Source organism: Halichoerus grypus, chromosome 7, assembly GCF_964656455.1.
Source record: "Halichoerus grypus chromosome 7, mHalGry1.hap1.1, whole genome shotgun sequence".
Lineage (NCBI taxonomy): Eukaryota > Metazoa > Chordata > Mammalia > Carnivora > Phocidae > Halichoerus > Halichoerus grypus.
The window spans coordinates 31,818,630-31,842,537 of NC_135718.1; the positions used below are offsets into that span (position 1 = coordinate 31,818,630).

Consider the following 23,908-nt stretch of genomic DNA (forward strand, 5'->3'; position numbering starts at 1 on the left):
TGACCAGAAGTATTCACGGGGAACACAGAGCTCAAGTCTGTCATGGATTTTGCCTCCTAGGCAGTGCCCCTCTCCAATGATGCAATAATGAACATGTAAAAAGGTCAAATCAAGAAGGCAATCATGACTTTAGCAGCTGGTAAACAAATAGCAGAACCAAGATGTCACGAGGCTTCAACTGTGAGTGAAGTTTTGCCAAGAGAGCCAACATCACCCAACATTAAAAGGCAAGAGACCATTGACAATGAGATAATATCGGCCTTCTGAGCTGACAAAGGGGTTGCTGTGCACAGCAACACTGAGTTGAGTTCATGTCGCAAAGGGATGCTGATGTAACTCCAGGCCTCCGCTATATAGCAACTGATTTGGGTGGGTGGCAAAAGTTTTAGAAGCCTGGCATATGCATCCATCTTCCCAGTCTCACAGTTTAGTATCTTCGAGTACAAGAAAATAAACTTCTGCCCATGTATTTCAGAGCCTCCATGGTCAAGTTAACTTCTGGATAAGGCATCGTCTATGTGTACATATGTGCCAATATGTACAACATTAGCATATTGGCATATTCTGGGCCCTTTTAGATTTATTTACTTATACATTTATTTAATTTCAATGAAAGTTTAAAATGGTGTACTTACAACATAAATCTAAATTTTCCACATGCTTTTTAATTAACAGATTAAAATAATGATATTAAAAGCTATCTGTAAGATATTCATGTCTTTGAAATTTTACTTTGATGAATTTGAAAGGAAGCAGAAATCACAGCAGAGTTAACGATCCTAATTATTTTTAATGATATTAACTATCTGTTCAAATGTGGAAATTTCCAAGAAATCTGTCCACCCATGAATTCATTTCAAATCACTATATTTGATACATGTATGTGCTCTGTTTTTTTTTTCCATGGATTTTGCTGCTTTCTTTAATATTTTGGAGGTTTTTTTTTTTTGTTTTTTTTTTAAGATTTTATTTATTTATTTATTTGACAGAGAGAGAAACACAGCGAGAGAGGGAACACAAGCAGGGGGAGTGGGAAGCAGGGCAAGTGGGAAGCAGGGGAAGCAGGCTTCCCGCTGAGCAGGGAGCCCAATGCGGGACTGGATCCCAGGACCCTGGCATCATGACATGAGCCAAAGGCAGACGCTTAACGACTGAGCCACCCAGGCGCCCCACTTTCTTTAATATTTTGAAGATGAGGAACAAGTCTTCTCCACAATCTTTGACTTTCAAAGTGCTTTGTACAATGTTCTCTAATAAATTTTATTATTTTCGTGATAGTAATAATGATTAAGAAGATCAAAGAGTGCAATGTTGTGACACATCCACAGTGAAACAATGAATAAGAAGGAGAGATAGTGCTAGATCATAGAATATCAGCACAAAATATCACCACATGGTATCAGCACATATCTGGATGTAGTGAATAAAGTATTTGTTTCTTTTTTTTTTTTTAAGATTTTATTTATTTGACAGAGAGAGACACAGCGAGAGAGGGAACACAAGCAGGGGGAGTGGGAGAGGGAGAAGCAGGCTTCCCACGGAGCAGGGAGCCTGATGTGGGGCTCGATCCCAGGACCCTGGGATCATGACCTGAGCCGAAGGCAGATGCTTAACAACTGAGCCCCCCAGGCGCCCCATAAAGTATTTGTTTCTGTTAAAGTATTAACAATAATTATTGCTGAACAAGCATAAAGACAATTATCTTCCTACCACTAATTGATTCAAGACATTTCCTCTTCCAGAATGAGCATCATTCCATTTTACCTCCCTAATTCAGTGGATATTGACTTGCTCCTGGGCTGCCAGAACCTCCACCCCTCCTGTATTGCTCTGATTTACCACAACCTCTTTCCCCTCCCCCACCACACTCCAGCCAGAACCTCTCAGATTTGAGTTACCTTAAAATTTTCTGGCAATGGTTTGTTCTGGGTCAGCCCCACAGCAATCAAGGCAATCACAGCCATGATAGAGGAGAAGCCAAGGATGATCAGTATATTTCTGGAACAAAAATTCTTCAGTTCAGACTCTAAAACCAAAAGCAGAAAAGGAAATATCAACAAGAAATCAACAAACATTGATTTTCCTCCACTTTCCATAAGGTCTTGTGATAGCTATCTGAAGACATCAAAGATAGGTAAAAGTTCATCTTTATCCATACAACACTTGCAAAGTAATAGGGAAATAATTCAAGAACAAAAGGATTTGTCTGTCCTGTGATAAGGGCCAAGACTGAGTTAGTGCCTGTGGTAAGGAGAATGGACAGAATTAGGTCAATGACCACATAAGGAATGAGAACAGGGAAGAATCCCAAATTGGCAGTTTAATAGGTCATACCGGTCTATGAGGGTACAAGCAACAACAAAAAAGGATTGCCCTCATTTTTCAAATCTACCACAAAATGTTTAAGATGTTAAAAAGTATTCAGAATATATCATCAAACATCAAAGTCCCAACATTCCATGCCATTTTCTGGCTTGACATACCCCTTGCATTTCAACCACACTTATATGTTGTAATTGGTAATGGTGTAGAGGCTGTGGAGTTTTGAACATTTCAACATTCACATTATCTCATCTATTCTTAGTCTCATCCTGTTGTGGAACATAATAAAGCTCCAAGCAGAGAATTATATAAAAGGCACAAGTTACTTTGATCATTACAAACAGAGCATATAGCAGAAATAAACAAGAAATGGAAAGCTGCCCCACGCCCTCCATTCTGACAACTCACTCTCTTCCTCTCTCAACTTCCCAAACTATCCCTAAACTTTTTTCTTAGGCTTTGGGGAAGAAGGATAGGATAAAGCAATAAAGAAACACATGGAATGAGATGGGCTCTGCAGAACAGATTGCACTTCTCTAAAGACAGGGCATGGGATTAAAGCAGCTGAAAGAGGAGCCCAACTGACTCTCCCCCTCTAGGTCTCCTTCTTGAACAGCAGTAGCCCCCACTGCATGCTGAAACAGGAGCTCTTCTGCAAGCTCTTGAGCAGAAGCTTGGACTTAATCCAAAGGACTGTAACTGTATGGGTCTCCAGTCTGCTCATCAACCTCTAGAATCTTGAACCAGTCTTTACTCATCAGACCAAACAGTACAAAACTTAGGAGAAAAGTTTTAGCAACACCATTAGCTACTGCTTCCAAACATAGGAACAATAGATGAAATATACAGCACTTCCCCTCCTTCTCCCCGCCCAAAAGAACCTCAATTTTGTTCAGATGACTGCCACTCCCCAAGCAGTCCACACACCTCATGGGAAAAGGATACACTCCACCACCACCCACGCCCCCCCACCCCACCAGCCCCTGGCTCAGGGTCAGGCCTTATTGTTGTGCACAATCTCATTCCCTCACCAATGATTAGTTCAACAATGGGTATGTACCCAAAAATGGCCCATGAGACCCTGGAGGAAGTCTGTTGGAGCAAGTCTAGGAAAAGAAAGGCAGCATTCTCGTCTTCCTCAGACATTGCCCTGCCTGGGTAAGATGACATTCAGTGATGGCAGAACAGAGAGATGGACAGAACTTGAGTATTTGATACCATTTTGAACTGCTAAAAGAATAATCCTTGCTCCAATCTTCCCAGGAGACTTATGCTTTGACCCAGTTAGAGTCTGGATTTTAATACTTTGAAGCCAAAATATCCTGATATAACTGGTATACCAGAAGTCTCCTGTTTGATGCCAGGGCTCTGGAATGTGGAAAAGAATCGCCCTAGGTACTACCTGCCTCAGTTCCCAAAGTGATGCTGTTGACAAACACAGCTCATAACAAGCAGCACTTTGGATGAACAATTACAAATCTAATATCCAAGGGCAGCACATTGCAGCAGTTTCTATTTTAATTGAATTTTGAATGCTTTACTCTCTCAAGCTGTTAAAAAAAAAATCTAGTTGTTTTCATAAATATGACAATTTTGCGACCTCATTTTCCTTCCACATCTATTTGGACACTAATCTTAGTAGTGACAAAGACCAACAAGATACCTGCTCTTTGGAGTTCACAATCTGACTGGGAAGATAAATAAGCCAGAACAGAAGTCATAAATTAGTGAATCCAGGTCATGATACATACTAAGAAGAAATTAAAACTAAGGGATGTTATACAGTTTAATGGAAATTAGAACCAAGGAATGGGATATGCAGCAGAGTTGGGGTGAAGGATTCAACTGAGGGTCAGGAAAGCCTCTCCGAGAAGGTGACATTTGACTGAGACCTGGATGATGAGAAAACACCAGCTATGAGAAGGAGTAAGAACATTCCAGAAAGAAGGAACAGCAGCTGCAAAAGCCCTGAGGTGGGAAATAGCCTGACATGACTCTGTCTCTTCCATTTCCTAATGAGATTATTTGCTAACATTATTATTCCTGAACAGTTGGAAATATACTTTTCCACATTTGCCCAACTTTTGCAATGACATCCGTATTATCAGAATTTATTGAAGACTTTCATCATATTCTTATTACAGATATGACGAGAAAAAGAACTTAGATGGGAGAGAAACTTTAGGAATTTTTCATACACAATTTTTAAAAGCTTTATTACCAAAATAATAATAATAATAATAATGGCTAAGTTTGTTTTTCATATAACTGGCTAGATTACCAGGGAGGAGTAATTAAAATACTACCATGTTTTCTATGGCTTAAGGCAGGTAGTTTTCAAAAGCCCTATACATGCAGGAAGCCAGACTCTTCTTAGGAGGTGGTACTGGCCATACCACTAGATGTGGGGGTACGGGGGGGACTTAGCTGGGATGTACTTATAAAAAGGGAACCACTTAGGTCACTGCCCCCTCTTCTCTGGTCCCCAGAGCTCTTTCAGATGCCATGACTGCTATAGTCAAATTCTGTTATGGAAAATTCACAGTGACTGTCTCTCCCCTACTTCCCTGAGAGCCCTTCATTTGCCTTGTGGATAACAGAAATTCGGTTTCTATCACACAATGTGAAATGGCATTTCCAAAAACAATTTCGAGAAGCACTTTTTATCAAAATATCTAATGGCAAAGTGTTGTGTTTGTTTTCTTTTGAATTGTCTCACTATACTGGAGAATTAAGACTACCACTTCCCTCCCGTTTTTTCCCTTTCATATGACAAGTGAGAAAATGTTTCTATTTAAGGTGAGAGTCAGGTAGAAAGTTCAGCTCTTCACCTGAGAGACAAAACTGAAGGAAACCCAAGCTTTGAGAAAACAGATTGATTTCAAGCCAACTAGCTATGTCAGAGGAAAAGAACAAAAAAGAAAAAATGATCTTTTGATTCTTATACAGTCATCCTGACATCTAGACATAATAGCATCCTATTAAAGTGAAGATCAAAATTCTGCCAGAGAAATCCCAGCCATCTCACTTCATGATACCAAAGATGTAATACCTTAAAATTTTACTTCATGTATTCCAGATTCTGCTCTTAGCACTCCATTTTTTTAAAGATTTTATTTATTTATATGAGAGAGAGCACAAGCAGAGGGGGCAGCAGGCAGAGGGAGAAGCAGACTCCCTGCTGAGCAGGGAGCCCAATGCGGGACTTGATCCCAGGACCCTGGGATCATGACCCAAGCCGAAGGCAGATGCTCAACTGACTGAGCCACCCAGGCGCCTTGTACTCTTAGCACTTTAAATATAACCACTCATTTAACCCAACAATCCTGGGAGGTAGATGTACTATTATCATCTGCATCAGCTTCCTAGGGCTACCACAACAAACTACCACAAACTTGGTGACTTAAAACAACAGAAATTTATTCTCTCACAATTTTGGCAGTCCAGAATCAAGGTGTCAGCAGGGCCAAAGTCTCTGGAGATGATTCCTTTCTTGCCTCTTCCAGCTTCTGCTGGCATTCTTTGGCTTGGGGGGCATCTCTCTAATCACTGTCTGCATCCAGCCTTTCTCCCTATGTCTGTGTATGTCACATTTCCCTCTCTTTTCTCTTATCAGGACATTAGTCATTGAATTTAGGGCCCACCCGAAGTCCAGAATGATCTCATCTCAAGATCTTTAATTACACTGGCAAAGACCTTTCTAAATAAGGTCAGAATTACAGGTACTATTATCATCTTCATTATTGTCATTTTACAGATGAGGAAACTAAGTCACAGGTTAAGGAAGTTGCTCAGAGTTACACTGATGTAGAAGCAAGCACAGGTATTCTGGACCCAGAGGCCAGGCTTTTAACCACTGCCCCATCCTGGACCACATGACTAAGGCTTAGTACAGTGCCTGGCACACAGTAATAGTGCTGTATGCGGGAGCCAATCCCATCATCCAGAAGTGAAAAGTGACTGACTTTGAGGATTTGGCTGGAGGGGTTGTCGGGATGTTGTCACAGATGACACCAGACAATGTTGTACCTTTTAAAACAGAGTCTTCGGTCCATGATAGAAGCTTGGAGCTAAGTAACAGAGGCTGACATTATAATTCCCCAAGAGGTAAAGGGACTTGCTCAAAGTCATACATCTTGCAAACAGCAGGGAGGAATCCAATCTGGGTCTCTCACGCCCGCTCCACTGCCTCAGCCATTGCTCTGCATTAGGGACGTGTAGAAATTACTCAGCTTTGTTCCTCGACTCAATGCAAAAGAATTCACCCCAAGTTCTGTTCAAATGGAAAGATCTTACTCCATCTCACACCCCCACCCATATTTTTCCAATTAATAAATCCAGAGTCAAGTTTGAGGACAGAGCACTTTAATTTGGTGGGGTTTTTTCCTGCCTGTGTTTTTAAGTCAAGGAAGTCTGTACAATGTCACTAAGTACACAAATGCTAAAAATAAACTGCAAGGCCAGTCAGTTACAGGGCAAAAGGCAAATGAGAGGGAGGGAAAACATGATTTACTCAGGCTTGGGAGACACGTGCAAGAAGACAGAATAAGAGGGGAAGGGAAAGGTGGAAGATGGAATGGAAAGAGAGGTAGAGATGGATAATTGAGTAGATTAACCACGTCCTGTCCCACTGATCTCTTGAACCACAGACTTCAGAGGAAGTCATTTGCTTTTATTTATGATCTTTTATTCCTACTCTTTGAAATGTTAATTAGCTTGTTAATCTCAGTTCACAGCTCTTTAGAAAAGGAGTGCATTTATCTTAACAAAGTAGCCTGGCTGATCCTGAGTGAACCCCTTCAGAGATTCAGCTTTGGGTGGGATGAGCCCATCTAGGGATACCAGGCAGTGGAAATGGGAGTAGGGGTGCAGAACAAGCTCTTCCTGCAAATCAGATTCTGCCAATCCCATGCTCCCCACCCCACAGTTCTTGCTGTGAGCTGTGCTCTTTTCAGATTAGCAGCAAGTAACTGACTTTGCACTTGGTATGCCTGACTCTAAAAATGTTAATGACTGCAAAAATCAAATGCCAACAGGGGCTCTGTGTGTGGGAAACAAGGAAGCAAAGGAGTCCCTTCCTCACTCTCGTTCTCCTTACTTCCTCCCACCATACCATCTACCTCCTCACCCATACCCCTTCTGGCTTCTCCTGCATTATTTTGCCCATAGACTGCATGGAGCACAATAAGTCTTTGTGGTCATCATGGAATTCCATATTCAAGTATAGGGCTGGCAAGGAGGAGGGTTGTTTCCAGCAAAATATCACTGAGACTGCAGACAGGAATTCCCTGTGTCCCAGCCAACACGCGTAACAATCTCATGTATTGATGGTCTCTGCAATAAGTACATTGCTTCCACTAAATGAATCCTCTTCCACATCTGAATCGAAGAATTGCACCCTCAAGATTCTACCCTTTCTCAAAGCAGCTGCATTTGTCAATAAGCTTTGGTTCTTTGTAGCCAGTGAGACAGACTAAGAAAATCTGTACTGGCCACATATCACTAGTATGGGGGTCGCAGCCAAGGTGGGGTAAACTGACTCACCCAGGTTGCCTGGCCTTATAGTCCCCTGTGTTCTATACCTTCCATTCATAAATTCTCTCATTTCTACTTCCACATCTTTGCACCATGAGATATATTTAATATAAAACATAAAAATATTTCTGCAGCAAAATATGCCATTAAAAAGGTAAAAAATTACAATTTGTTTCTCAGAGTCCATAGTCTCTCATGGTTCGTCTCCCCCTCCGATTTCCCCCCCTTCATTTTTCCCTTCCTACTATCTTCTTTTTTTTTTTTTTTAACATATAATGTATTATTTGTTTCAGAGGTACAGGTCTGTGATTCATCAGTCTTACACAATTCACAGCACTCACCATAGCACATACCCTCCCCAATGTCTGTCACCCAGCCACCCCATCCTTCCCACCCCCCACCATTCCAGCAACCCTCAGTTTGTTTCCTGAGATTAAGAATTCCTCATATCAGTGAGATCATATGATACATGTCTTTCTCTGATTGACTTATTTCGCTTAGCATAATACCCTCTAGTTCTATCCACATTGTTGCAAATGGCAAGATTTCATTCCTTTTGATGGCTGCATAATATTCCATTGTATATATATATATATCACATCTTCTTTATTCATTCATCTGTCAGTGGACATCTGGGTTCTTTCCATAGTTTGGCTATTGTGGACATTGCTGCTATAAACATTGGGGTGCACGTACCCCTTCAGATCACTGCATTTGTATCTTTGGGGTAAATACCCAGTAGTGAAATTGCTGGGTCATATGGTAGCTCTATTTTCAACTTTTTGAGGAACCTCCATACTGTTTTCCAGAGTGGCTACACCAGCTTGCATTCCCACCAACAGTGTAGGAGGGTTCCCCTTTCTCTGCATCCTCGCCAACATCTGTCATTTCCTGACTTGTTAATTTTAGCCATTCTGACTGGTGTGAGGTGGTATTTCATTGAGGTTTTGATTTGGATTTCCCTGATGCCAAGCGATGTTGAGCATTTTTTCATGTGTCTGTTGGCCATTTGGATGTCTTCTTTGGAAAAATGTCTGTTCATGTCTTCTGCCCATTTCTTGATTGGATCATTTGTTCTTTGGGTGTTGAGTTTGATAAGTTCTTTATAGATTTTGGATACTAGCCCTTTATCTGATATGTCATTTGCAAATATCTTCTCCCATTCTGTCTGGTGTCTTTTGGTTTTGTTGACTGTTTCCTTTGCTGTGCAAAAGCTTTTTATCTTGATGAAGTCCCACTAGTTCATTTTTGCCCTTGCTTCCCTTGCCTTTGGCAATGTTTCTAGGAAGAAGTTGCTGCGGCTGAGGTCGAAGAGGTTGCTGCCTGTGTTCTCCTCTAGGATTTTGATGGACTCCTGTCTCACATTTAGGTCTTTCATCCATTTTGAGTCTATTTTTGTGTGTGGTGTAAGGAAATGGTCCAATTTCATTCTTCTGCATGTGGCTGTCCAATTTTCCCAACACCATTTGTAATGTATATAATGTATGGTGATTAACATAACATAATAAAATAAAATTTTTTAAAAAGTAAAAAATTACAAACTAAGGAAAATGTTTGCAACAACTATGAACCAGTTGGTTTCCTTAACATATAGAGTCATTAAAAATCATTAAGAATATGATCAACCTACCTAATAGAAAAATAAGCAAAAAACATGAATAGGCAATTTGAAGAAAAACATATATTCTTAACATATTAAGTGTATTGTAATGTCCTTAATTAAAGAAATGTAAATGAAAAAATGAGATAGCTTTTATCACTTACCAGAATAGCAAAATTTTTTTTTTAATTTGATAAATGTATAATATTACTACATACTTATTAGAATGGCCAAAATTTAAAAAAAAATACTGACAATACCAAATGTTGGCAAGGATGTGGAGCAACTGGAACTCTCATATGTTGCTACTGGGGACGCAAAATGGCACAGCCACTTTCGAAAGAGTTTGGCAGTCTCTCATGAAGTTAAGCATATACTTGCCATATGACCAGGCAATCCCACTCTTGAGGATTTATCCAAGGAAAGTTAAGACATATGCCTACACAAAACTCAAAATAACCCAAATGCCCATCAACTAGTGAATGTACCCAAATTGTGACACAACCATACAGTGGAATTCTAGTTAGCAACAAAAAAGGAATAAACTACTGATAATTGCCACAACATGGATGAATCTCAAAAGCATTACACTAAGTGAAAGAAGCCAGACTCAAAAGGTTATATACTGCATGATTTCATTTATATGACATTCTGGAAAAGGCAAAACTAAGGACAGAAATCAGACCAGTGGGTAGAGGTTCAGAGACAGAGGACTGACTACCAAAGATCACAAGGGAACTTTCAGAGATGATGGAAATACTCTATATTTTGATTGTGATGGTAGTTAGATGACTATATACATTTGTTAAAATCCATAGAACTGTACATCTAAGAAGGGTGAATTTTCAGGAAGGAAATTCAGTAAAGAAATTCTATTTATCAACAATGATGTGGGGAAACAGGCATTTCTTACATGTTGGTGGGAGTAAAAATTCATATAACCTCTTTGGTGGGTGGCAACTTTGTAATACCTATGAAAGAGTAAAGTACATATATCTTTTGACCCAAGAATTCTACTCCTGAAGATTTAACCTCCTGATAATACTTATGAATGTACAAAAAGATGCACGTATAGGGATGTTTGGTACAGCATTATTTGTAATAGCTAGACTAAAAATGACTAAAGGTCCATTAATTGGGGTCTGGATATATAAATTGTAATACACTATAGATAATATGCAGACATGAAAAAGATTTTGATTTATGAATGTTGATACAGATTGTCTTTGAAATATTTTATATGTGAAAAGCAAAATGTGAAATAATATATACAGTGTGTTCTCATTGGGTAAAGGCATAGACATCTCTAGAAGAATATGGATTTGCTAGGACTCAGGACTCAGCACATGGTCATACTCACAACTAAGATTTATTACAGGGAAAGGATATGAAGCATCAGCTAAGAGGGAAAAAAAGCATGGGACTAAGTCTGGAGGAAACCAGGCACAAGCTTTCAAGGGTCTTCTCCCAGTGGAGACCACAGGACATACTTAATTCCCCCAGCAGTGAGTTGGGACAACACATGTGAAATATTGTCTATCAGGGAAGCTCACCAGAGACCCGGTGCCCAGGGATTTCACTGGGGGGCAGCTACAAAGGCACCTTCCATTCAGCATTCAGCAATATTCCACTCTCAGAAGGAAAGCAGGTACCCAGCACAAACCACACTACCTGCACAGTCCCAACACAGTGAGCCATCCCCACCAATCCTCAGAATGGTGAGAACCCTTCTGAAATCCAGATACATCCAAGGGCTAACCCAGCAAGCAGGTCCCCTCAAGGATAGAAGTCCCAGGCTTGCATGTTGATTCCCTTCTGCACTGAGCAATTCTTAAAATATTTTACCACGTGACCATCCTTACTCTCTCCCTTTTTTCCCTCCCTCCTTTCTCCTCCTTCCTTTCTCCCTTCCCTCCTTCCTTCCTTACTGATTCTCTGAATAATTTAAAATTCTTAATAGAAATTCCTAAAAACCCAAAGGCTTTGTGCTGAAGAAGAAAAATTTACAGAGGGTTTCCAGTTTAGAGTAAAGGGGCAAAGACACTGGGAACCCAGAAGGTAGGGAATGGGTAAATAGAAAGTTTGGTATGTTTGATGGTAGTTTGATGCGGACTTTGCTGATTCTCTGCCCGCTCTGCCACCCTTCTACCCACTCACCAACCTGATAAGGCCAAGCAGCCATCTCTGGGTACCCACTCATTCATTCTTCCTAGGTCAGTGTAATCTCTTTTGCATTCTTTGGGGCAGAATCGTCAGGTGTCACTGGGCCAGACTTTGGGTGGATTCGGAGCTTTATTCTGAGGGAAATTTGGCATCTCCTCTCAGGCACCTCTGCTGTTATGTAACAAAACAAGAGGGAAGAGCTCTCTGGATGAGATACAGTCAAGTTTCTAAATGCCCATGGTAACTTTGTCATAGATCATCAGTAACTGAACAGCTGGCTCTTTCTCTTTAACGATCAACACAGAGTATTTGCACTTTAGATACTTACGTGAGAACTCAACCTTAAGTTGATCAGTATCTAGTTCCTGTCAAGGGTGTAACAGACACAATTGATATTTGGGAAGGACAATCTAAAAATCCCCTAGATTTTTTAGCTTATTTTCTGTATTCATTTAGTGTGGTGGAAGGAAGGAGGGGTTAAAGAAAGGTCCCTGGACCTTGGAGAAAGGGGTGTCCTCCTAGAGCAAAACTAGTGAGATCAACACATAACAGATGAGAGCAGCTCCTACCAACATTGCCCACACTTTTTAAAAAATGTGTGTTCAGTCCTGTTGATGTGGGAAACAAAGGCAGAAGAAAAATTATTGAATGTCCTTACTACCTACAGCCCATTGACAAGTCCTTGAACCAGGCAGAGTGACATTCCTCTAGGAACTCAGCTGCCTCAATGTTAATACTTCGCGAAGGGCAAAAGGCAATCTTAGCCCAATCCCCAGGATCCTGTAAGTCTACTTTAACATATAAAAATTCCTTTGGGGGACGCCTGGGTGCCTCAGTTGGTTAAGTGTCTGCCTTCGGCTCAGGTCATGATCCCAGGGTCCTGGGATCGAGCCCCACATCGGGCTCCCTGCTCAGCAGGGAGTCCTCTTCTCCCTCTCCCTCTGCTGCTGCTCCCTCTGCTTGTGCTCTCTCTGTCAAATAAATAAATAAAATCTTTAAAAAAAAAATTCCTTTGGAAACTTCCTTTATCTCTACCCCCTAAGATACATGTTGGCAATCATCTTCCAAGCATATGACCCACTGATATACATCTGAAGAGTCTCATGACTGAGTTTTTACTAAATAGTAATAAATGATCTTTTCCTAACAATAGCTAGCCCCCTCAGGACCCTGGAAACCTTGTTTTCAAAATACCTGGGAGGCTTCTGCTATCCCTAACTCCCACCCAACTTGAAAGTATATAATGGGCCACTCCCCATGACCCTGGTGCAGCTTGTTCTGCCCACAGGTCCTGTCCCATACTTTCATAAAACCACCTTTTTGTACCAAAGACATATCAAGAATCCTTTCTTGGCTGTCGGCTTTGAACACAAATGTCTTGCCTGCATCACTGTGACTTGAGTATTTCCTCAAATCCAGAATACAACTAAGAATGTAGTGTCCTACTCAGTTTTGCACGCTGAGTGAAGAGAGAATGTGTAAATACGGTGAGGGGGGTCATCTGCATGGAGTGGAAAGGGAACTAAAAGAAGTGAACAGTGTGGTGTGTGTCTCTAGCATGGTCTAGGGGTAAAGATGCCTTGGCCCATGGAATCAAGTATGCCATTTCCCTGAAAGTTCTTTCTCCAGAGTAATGAAGGATGTCCTCTCTAAGATAACAAGACTAACTCCCCCAACTGTGATTTCATGTCCACTGAGCTGTCTTGCCATGATTTTTCTTTCTTTTTTTTAATTTGACAGAGAAAGACACAGCGAGAGAGGGAACACAAGCAGGGGGAGTGGGAGAGGGAGAAGCAGGCTTCCCGCCGAGCAGGAAGCCCCATGCGGGGCTCGATCAAGGACCCCAGGATCGTGACCTGAGCCGAAGGCAGACACTTAACAACTGAGCCACCCAGGCGCCCCAATTGCCATGATTTTTCTAACAGGGTAAAAATAAGCTGATCATTGTTAAACAATAAGTGGTTATTATGCCTTATATACTCATCTTTTGCATGTTTAGTTTCATAGGATTCTCATTCTTTTTATCCCACTAGGTGAAATAGATTGTCTTTCCCTTAAAGACAGAGGCCACCTGTAGAATACTATGCAATGTGGAGACCACAAGAGCAATGTGTGAAGCACATTCCATGCACTTCTTGCTCACAGCCAGACAGTCTGCTATTTTACTTGCTCAGACACACAGAGGTAGGAGGGGTACAGCCAAAGAAGGAAACAGACTTGGGGGGCCAAAGCAGACAAGAGTGATTCCATATGCCTTATCTTCTTTGGAATTATAATATTGTTCTGAGTGGAAGGGAAAGTGTCTCCACCTCAGCAAAAGCTCAGGATTCCACACAAAAGGAAACATACGTTAGGGTCCTTGGAAATGATGGCTAAAATAGTTCAAATTCTTTACAGAAATTCCTGCAAACCCAAAGGCTCTGGGGAACACATGAGTTGAAGAGGAAAATTTTACTCCACCTTCTGGGAAAGTCTTTGTTGCATAGAACTGACCTCTGGGAATGACACACTGGTAGACCCATCTTTAAGGATGGGATAGTTTAGATAACAAAGACACTATTAGGCCCACCCTCCACCTATTCTCTCAGGACTGGGTGGGGAAAGGCCACTTCCTCTCTTCTTAGAACTTTCTATGAAACTGGTATGTTCATTCCACTTCTCTAGCATCCAGCTCTCCCCCTCCAGCATCCCCAGTGAGCTGACCCAGGCCACAGCAGTTCCTAAGCTCTGACTTCCTCTAACTTGTTTTTTTTCCTCCTTATACTCCGTGTATTCCTAAATTCCACCTCCTCACAATGCATCCCTCCTTGATCTACCACACCTGGCTTCTGTCCCACCAGTCCACTAAAGCCACTCACAGAAATAGCCAATGGATGCTTTTCAGTATTTGCATTTCCTATAGAATTTGACACAGTTAATTTCTTACTACACACAGTCTCTTCTTTCTTGGCTTCCATAACACCAGGCTCTTGTAATAGTCCTCCTATTTCTCTGACCCCTGCTTTGCTGGCTTCTCTTTCTCATCATACCTTTTAAATAGGAACATTCCACAGTGCTCCATCTTGGAACCCTGGTTCATCTCATTTCATACACATATTTCCAACTCAATGGTGATGACTCCCTAATCTGTATGAAAATGACTCCCTAATCTCTATGGTGATGATGCTTTCATTTCTATTTCCAGTCCAGAACTTTCTCTTGAGCTCCAAATCTATAATTCTAGTCACCTACTAGACATATTTGCTTTGATGTTCTACAGCCAAAATCACCATGTCTAAAACTTAACTTTTTCTTTCCTAACTTTTCTGCATAATCTGCTCAGTGAAGGTCACCACCATACCACCAGTCTCCCTAAACTCCTCCTTCTCCCTCCAATCAAACTCAAAAACAAACAAACAAACAAAAACCTCTAAGTTTTATTGATTCTACCCACTAAATAGCTCTCAAATCCTTTCATTTATCTCCTTATTCCTTGCCCAGACTCCTATGACAGCTTTCGGAAAGGCTCCCACATCTGGGCTCTTTCCCTTCCAATTCATTCTCTACTTCAGAGCTAGCATGATCATCCTAAAAATGCAAACCTGATTCTACAGCCCTACCAGTGTGAACTTCTGATTCTCTGAGCAATGTGTCTCAAAATAAAAGTAACACTCTTTAACAACAATTTTGTGTACATGTCCCCAGGTACAATTCAAGGTGTTAGTCTCTACTTTGGCCCTTCTTTTTCATATCCTCATGCCTTGCACAATGTTTCTGCTTCTTACTTCTGCCTAAAACACTCTTCCTTCCTCCCTTCTTGTAACTCTACCTTATGAGGAAATTAAGGCTGAGAATAAGCAGTTTATGTGTCATTGTTTCCAGAAAGTCTTCCAGAAAGCCTCTTGCCCCTCCTCTAATGATGGATAAAATATAAATACCCTCCTTTGCATCTGTCTCATGGCACCTGCCCACAGTGCTGCAATGGCCTTTAACCTGTGTCAGTGTCCTCTGTGAGAACAAGTACTTTGAGAACACAGTGTATCTTTTAGATCTCCAGAAACCAGCAAAGGGGTCTGGCCTATGTCAGTACTCCATATGTCAGCTGAATAAATGAATGGATAAGATTGATTTGAATTTTTAGTATACAATGTTTTCCATCAAGAAAAGGGGTAGGGGACTTGATTATTTCAAATGTGTTTTAACTTCTCAACTCCATGGTTCTATTTCTAGTGAGCTGCCAGGAAACCTCAGCTTTAGTCTGCATGTACTGTGGGAAGCAAGAGGACAAATGTTTGGGTAGTAAATCCCAAATCTGGATCCCAGGGCTTAGTCATAAACTCCATGGAATATTTTCCCACTGAATTACAAAGAATAATAGCCCCGAATGATAGGTTTATAATAGAAGGAACTCCACATTTAGCTAGTTCTTTCTAAGCACACACAGTTAACTCTACATTGTCTCTGGGAATGAGTCATTCTGATTAAAGAGAGGTTACGGTATGATTAAGTAGTAATGCATCTTCTTATTTATGAGTATGTAATAATCTCATAGGATGGACTCTCAACCCTGACTCTTACTAGCTGTTTGACTTGGGCAAGTTAACTTTCTAAATCTTCATTTTCTAGACTAAAGTTTTTAAAACATCTGTCACTTACTTTGGGAAGCTGATGTGACGATGTAGTGAGCTCTGTATGAAAAGAGTGATTAGAGTGATCCCAATTCGCCCTGTGGCCTCAGTTACTACTGTCCATATGTGGGAAATAGTCTAACTTCTATTTAGTCCAGAAACATGTATTCTTTAATTTACAGCTGCCTCCTTGCCCTTTCAGCTTGGATGACTCATAGACACCTCAAACCTATTCAATCCAAACAGAATGCATGCTTCGCCCCGCCTTCCCCCAAACCTGGTCCTCCTCCAGCTTCCCATAGTTCAACATCCACAGCTCAGTGAACATCTCCACAGCTCATCCATTTGTGATATCAAGAACAACAGCATCATCCTCAATTTCTTTTTCACCCTCATCCTTCACATCCAAGCAACACACTCATTCAGGAAATATTTCTGAGACCTTGTGTGTTGTCCTGGGTCCTGCTTCCCAAAGATTCTGATGCCTACCCATCCCCTTCCATCACACTGCTGCCTCCCTAGTCCAACCACCACCACCTCCCATAGCAGGCTCCTAACTGATCTCCCTGCATTCACTTTTGCCTCTCAACAATTTACTTTCCACATTAAAGCCAGAGTGATCTTTTCAAAGTGCCTGTATGATCACATCACCCACTAGTTACTTCAAACACTTCAGAGCTTTTGAATAAAAGCCAAAGCCCTTCTTGTATACCATAGGTCCCACATGCTCTACCCTCCCGGGCTTCCAGCCTCTCTTATCACCACCCTCCCCTCACTCTGCCTCCCTTCAGCCTCACTGCACCACTCTGCCCCTGCTGCAGCCCCCAAGCACAATTTTTTTATTCTGCCTCGAACATTTTCCTCCCACTCCCTTTGTTTAGCTATTTTTTACTCAGCCTTCAGATCCCAACTGAAAGTCACTTCCTCAAGGACGCCTCAGAGACCCCTTCTATGAACTCCACACTAGCTGGCACTCTGCACGGCACTCTAAACTTTTTCTATCACTTAAAGCTTCGTAATTATTTATCTCCACTCTTGGGTCTTCCATCACACCAGCCTCAATTCTGGCTATATATTAGATTCACTGGAGAACTCTGTGAAAATACCAACTCCTGAGTTCCACCCCAGACTAATTAAATCAGAAATGTGAGAGGTGGGGCCTGGACGTTGCTGTTATTTAATGGCTCCCTGGTGCATCCAACGTGCAGCCAAGGTTGGGAACCACTGGTTCGGAGGGCAAGGACCAAGTTGGCTTATCCACAACTTCATCCCTAGTGCCAAGCACACAGCAGTGTGTGCATACAGTAGGCACTCAGTAAATGGTAGTTGTGATTGTTATTGTTATGGCTGATATGGTTATGATTATGATCATAATTTTTTCACATTTTTGTTATCTGTGATTCTTTACTACCTAACTCCAAGAAAATAAACCTATAGCACCCAAATTCTCTTCTTAAAATTCAGCGAGTTTCTATTTTCCTGTCAACATAGGGCTTTAATTAAGGAACCTACTAGAACCTACAAGACATAATGTTCTCACAATAAGCCACATCTCCAAGGTGAAACAAAATACAACATATTTAAAAATTCAGTTCATATTATACAATTCCTTTTTATGTAGTATGTATTATTAATTATAGTCACTTGAATAATGTAATTTGTAATTTCGTAATGACATGAATTAATTGGATTGGCCACTGTTTTGTCACTCTGATTCTAGTTGATTTTACTCTTCCCTGTTAGTTTTTCTCTCCTATCACATGACCTATTATACTAAGCAAATGTCAACCCCACTCCCCACCCTGGCTCAGTGGTTAGAACTGAAGTTGCTTCGGTTTGCAGTCTTCGAGTTCAGCCCTGTGTCAAAGAGCAGGCTCTGGACAAATCCTTTAGAGAACCTTTTAAAGACACAGTTTCTGTAATCCAGTTCTCAACCATAAACCTGCTCAGAATCACCTAGGTGGCTTGTTAAAACAAAACTGCTGGACCCCGTCCTCAGAGTTTCTGATTCACTACATCTGCGTTAAGGCCAGAGAATTTGCATTTCTAACAAGTTGCCAGGTAATACTGCTGCTGCTGGTCCAGGGACCATACTTGGAAAACTACTGCTTTAATTCATAATGCACTTTAACTACTTCCTAGTTAATGACTGATATTAAAAAAAAAAAAAAAGAGCAGAGAACTTGTGAGGCCTTTCAGGGATACAGTGAGTGAAGACTATACAATTTATTCTTTATATTTAAAGCACGACCATGGGCACGTCTCTTATGATTTCAGAGGGATTTTCTCTGTGCTATTTTTGCAAACAACTCAACATATCCCACCCATACTTCTCTTTTTATGAGAAAGATATTGTGAAAGTATGTGGAGGCTGCCTGCCCCTAGCCTGTTCCTAATAGGCCATCCCTCAGCCAGCTCTAGCCTAGGGTTTTTTTTATTATTTAAATTCAACTAATTAACATATAATGTATATTGGTTTCAGAGGTACAGGTCTGTAATTCATCAGTCTTACATAATACCCAGTGGTCATTACATCACGTGCTCTCCTTAATGCCTATCACCCAGTTACCCATCCCTCAACCCCCCCTCCCCTCCAGCAACTCTCAGTTTGTTTCCTATGATTAAGAGTCTCTTATGGTTTGTCTCCCTCTCTGGTTTTGTCTTGTTTTATTTTTTCCTCTCTTCCCCTATGATCCTCTGCTTTGTTTCTTTAATTCCACAAATGAGTGAAATCATATGATAATTTTCTTTCTCTGGTTGACTTATTTTGCTTAGCATAATACCCTCTAGTTCCATCCACGTCATTGCAAATGGCAAGATTTCATTTTTTTGATGACTAATATTCCATTGTGTGTGTGTGTGTGTGTGTGTGTGTGTGTACCACATCTCCTTAATCCATTCATCTCTCGATGGACATCTGGGCTCTTTCCATAGTTTGGCTAGTGCAGACATTGCTGCTATAAACATTGGGGTGCACGTGCCCCTTCGGATCACTACATTTGTGTTTTTTGGGTAAATACCCAGTAGTACAATTGCTGGGTCATACGGTAGCTCTATTTTCAACTTTCTGAGGAAGCTCCATACTGTTTTCCAGAGTAGCTGCCCCAGCTTGCATTCCCACCAACAGTGTAGGAGGGTTCCCCTTTCTCCGCATCCCCGCCAACATCTGTCGTTTCCTGACTTGTTAATTTCAGCCATTCTGACTGGTGTGAGGTGGTATCTCATGGTGGTTTTGATTTGTATTTCCTGATGCTGAGTGATGTTGAGCATTTTTTCATGTGTCTATTGGCCATTTGGATGTCTTCTTTGGAGAAATGTCTGTTCATGTCTTCTACCCATTTCTTGATTAGATTATTTGTTCTTTGGGTGTTGAGTTTGATAAGTTCTTTATAGATTTTGGATACTAGCCCTTTATCTGATATGTCATTCGCAAATATCTTCTCCCATTCTGTCTGGTGTCTTTTGGTTTTGTCGACTGTTTCCTTTGCTGTGCAAAAGCTTTTTATCTTGATGAAGTGCCACTAGTTCATTTTTGCCTTTGTTTCTCTTGCCTTTGGAGACGTGTGTAGCAAGAAGTTGCTGCGGCCAAGGTCAAAGAGGTTGCTGCCTGTGTTTTCCTCCAGGATTTTGATGGATTCCTGTCTCACATTTAGGTCTTTCATCCATTTTGAGTCTATTTTTGTGTATGGTGTAAGGGAATGGCCCGGTTTCATTCTTCTGCATGTGTCTAGCCTAGTTTTTAAAGGTAGACCTTGCACTCTCCCTGAAGCCAGCTAGCTTTGTGAAGTCACCTTCAAGACTATTTAACACCATGGTGGGAGGGGGATTGAAATAACAGTGAGAGAACTACTAGGAAGCTCTTCAAAGAAACAAGCTTCAAAATCTCTAAGAGGTTTCAGCAGGAGCTTCAGAGAGAGGTAGGGTAAGGGATTCCCAGGCACCCCAAAGGGGGTGCACCCTGACAAGATGCCCAGCGAGCAAGCAAGTCCCCATCACTGGAACCAACAGCTAGAGGAGCATGAATTGTAACCTCTCCTGTTGTTCACTGTGCCAATGTGAGGCACTCAGGTGTATACAAAACACAGCTTTAGGGGCGCCTGGGTGGCTTCACTTGTTAAGCGTCTGCCTTCGGCTCAGGTCATGATCCCAGGGTCCTGGGATCAAGCCCTGCATCAGGATCCCTGCTCAGCGGGGAGCCTGCTTCTCCCTCTTCCACTCCCCCTGCTTGTGTTCCCTCTCTCGCTGTGTCTCTCTCTGTCAAATAAATAAATAAAATCTTAAAAAAAAAAAAAAAACCCAACATACACAGCTTCACTCTGCAGGGGGAGGGACTAGGATAACAAAACGTTTCCTGTACTATCCTCATTTAGGGGCCTGTGGAGCCTTCTTAGGGGGACCAACCATCCCAGTTTGCCTGGGACTGTCCTGGATTTGGCATCTTCTTCAGACCCCCACATTCTTCAGTCATGCTTTCTTCCCCTCTACCATTCCCACTCAGCCTCATTCCTACCTTTTTCCTGAAGACACAGGCACCCCCCCTTCTAAGATGCAGTCTCTCCTGGTAACCTCTGGCACTTTTAGTCTCACTTAAACAATTCTCTTTTCTTCCCTGAGCTCAGTTTTGTAGTTGATTTCACTGTCATCTTCAGGCTTTCCACCATTTTGACTTTTTAATATGCCATGAATGTGGTACGTCTTCTTCAGATCAAAAAAATCTCTAAGTCGAAAGAATCCTAGAGTCCACGCACTGCGAGGTTCCCAGCCCCAATTTTACAGGAGAATCACCTGAGACTTTTTTCAATCCCATCCAGAGCAACCGAATCAGAATTGGGGACAGGGCTCAGGCACTGGTCATTTTTAAAGCCCTTCAGGTGATTCTAATGTGCAGCCAAGGTTTCGAACTTCTTCTAAGCAGCAAACCTACTTCTACGGAATTCTCAAAGCTGGGTATTTAACCTTTGCAGTATCCTTCTCCACTGAAAGAAGTGCACGTCCATGTAGTCCAGGCCATTGCCAGACATTTGTAATTGCTAGGAAGCTCTTATCGCGATCCAAATTTTGTTTCATTCTAACTCCCACCCATTGACCTCAGCTTTAAGCTACAACACAATGTAGTATGTTTACTTCTTCTACATTAACAAATTTCCTTCCAAATCCTCAAAGATAGCCAGTATACAAATCCCATCCTCCAGTTTCCCATTCTTGAGGATAAATAGCCCCAGTTCCATTAACCATTCTTTACATATCATGATAGTTAGATCTCATGTCACCCTAGTTACCCACCACTAGATGTCCTCCCATTTGTTAATATCGCTCTCAAAACACACTGCTATGAACTGAGGATAATACTGCAGAGAGTGAAGTTATTACATCCTTTATCTGGAAAGTTAACTTTAATTGATGCCACCTAATATGACTAGTTATTTTAGATACTCATATTGAGAATTGTGGTCCAGTAAAACCTATAGATCTTTTTCAAATAATCTCCAAGTCAGGATTCTCTCTATGTGTGTATCATTTAAATGTCAGCCTTGTAGCTCCAGCCCATCTTTCCAGTTTGATAATACTTAAAAAATCTTTCATGTAATATATTGCACTCTCACTAAAAGCTATGTATTTTTGGCAAATTTGCTAACCATGCTTCCAATGGTTTCATCCAAATCATTGATAAAATGTGCCAAATAAGACTGTGACAACTGATAAGGAAAATCTGTGTCCTAAGATGGCCCACCGAGCCAGCGAGAGTCCCAGTCATTGCCCCAGGGCTCTTCCAGGTTCTTCTCCCTGCTCTGCTTCCCACGCACACCAATCTGGTTCTTCTCCCTGCCCCGCTTCATGCACATGCCAAAAGTGCCAAGTATGTGGAAGTAGAAGTGTATAAATTGCCCCCTTTGTGCTCGGCCTTTGGAGACCACTCTCCTCTGAGCCCACCGGCGTTAAATAAACCTCCTATCCTCCAAGATCTCCAGGTGCCGCTTGGTTCTTCCGTCAGGCGATCCAGTCCAAGTTCCGGAACACAAGGACAGAACTTTGTGGTATATTCCCCTATAACCTTGCCTCAAGGTGATCTCAAACCATTTGTTGACATGATTTAGCCATGATTCACATTAATGCCAATCCTCTAAGTTCATTCTTATCCAGTCCATGTTTATCCAACTCATCTTTAAACATATCATGAAAGATTTTGTTATACATCTTTCTCATCCTGTTGTATGTTATACATTTTTCTCATAGTGAAGTACTTACAAATGATATAATACCTGGGATTTGCTTTAAAGTATTCCAATACCAACAATAAAAACACCTGGTAGAGGGGAGAGTAATAGGGAAAACAAAAATCTCAGAATACTAGTAGTTGTTAAAGATGGGTAATGGGTATATAGAGGTATATCATATTATTCTTTTTGGGTTTGTTTCAAAATTTCTATAAAAAGCATGATGAACCTTTTGCTGAAATAAAATACACTATTTCTATGAATTTGAGAGACTGTCAAAAGTTACTAACTCTAACAACCCTCCTACACATTTTCCAAATTGGGGTAATTTGATATAACTTGACTTAATAAATCCATGCCAGTTTCAAGTGATTGGGGCTTTCTTTTCTAGGTGCTAACAAATCTTCCATATTTATTTTAAAGATTTTGCCAAGAATCAACCTCATGTGAAGTTTCCTGAATCCATCCTCTCCCATATTTTGTGACTTAGATTACTAACTCTTAGAACTTAAAGACCATCATGTCTGTAAAGTTCTTTATTTTTTTTTTAAGATTTTATTTATTTATTTGACAGAGACACAGCGAGAGAGGGAACACAAGTGGGGGGGGGGCAGCAGAGGGAGAAGCAGGCTTCCCGCGGAGCAGGGAGCCCGATGCAGGGCTCCATCCCAGGACCCTGGGATCATGACCTGAGCCGAAGGCAGACACTTAAAGACTAAGCCACCCAAGCACCCCTTCATCTGTAAAGTTCCTTAAACTCATTTAGAAAAGTCATGGACTCTCTTAATAACTTCCTATCTGTTTCAATGACTTCTTAATGATGCATATTTTACTTTGAATTGATTGAACTGCTTTTTCTAGATTGAAGCAAAATAGAAGTTCAGAGGTGCCAATTCCTTTGCATAATCCATTATCATTGTGAATCCCTCTTCCTGTTCATGTCTTGCACTGAACCGTAATCAAAATAATTTTTTTTGTTATCTTTAGCATTTTTTCCTGCACACCTCATCTCCAAGTGATACTTAGCCCAAGGGATGCTACCTTTAAAAGAATCTAGCTCCTAAACATTCTTCTCAACTACCTGCCATCTTTTTTCTCTATTGTACAAATCCTTGAGGGGAAATTTTATTTTATAAAAGCCATAGTCATCATAGACATTTTTAGAAAATAGAGAAATATATAAAATAGAATTAAACTCACCCATAATTTCTAAGCTCCTTCTCAAAAGTCCCTCAGGTCAAATAAGTATTTTAAATGCCTTTCGCTTTTCTTACCCATTAAGATTACTTAGGGTCACATAATCAGATTTCTCACATAGTTGGTTATTTCACTTTTAGACTCTTATCCTTTTTGAGCCATATTCTTTGGTAAATCTGACCATGAGATCTCACCTATCATCTTTCTGATTTTTTCTTTATTGTGTCTGGTTGCCTTATGTTTTCCTCCTTCAGGATTATTAATGCCTA

At 41.0% G+C, this 23,908-nt stretch overlaps 1 protein-coding gene across 4 annotated transcripts in view; it reads right to left on the reverse strand.

The window, feature by feature from the left end:
* The window catches only part of ENTPD1 (ectonucleoside triphosphate diphosphohydrolase 1), a 97,439-nt gene that overhangs the window by 46,898 nt on the left and 26,633 nt on the right, over positions 1 to 23,908 (reverse strand). For 3 of the 4 annotated variants that reach the window (XM_036111652.2, XM_078077317.1, XM_036111653.2), the window contains exon 2: positions 1,899 to 2,026. The exons of the other annotated variant lie outside the window; for it this stretch is intronic. In XM_036111652.2, the coding sequence (XP_035967545.1) occupies positions 1,899 to 2,026 (128 nt within the window). The remainder of the gene's footprint in view (positions 1 to 1,898; positions 2,027 to 23,908) is intronic. 4 annotated transcript variants of the gene reach the window in all.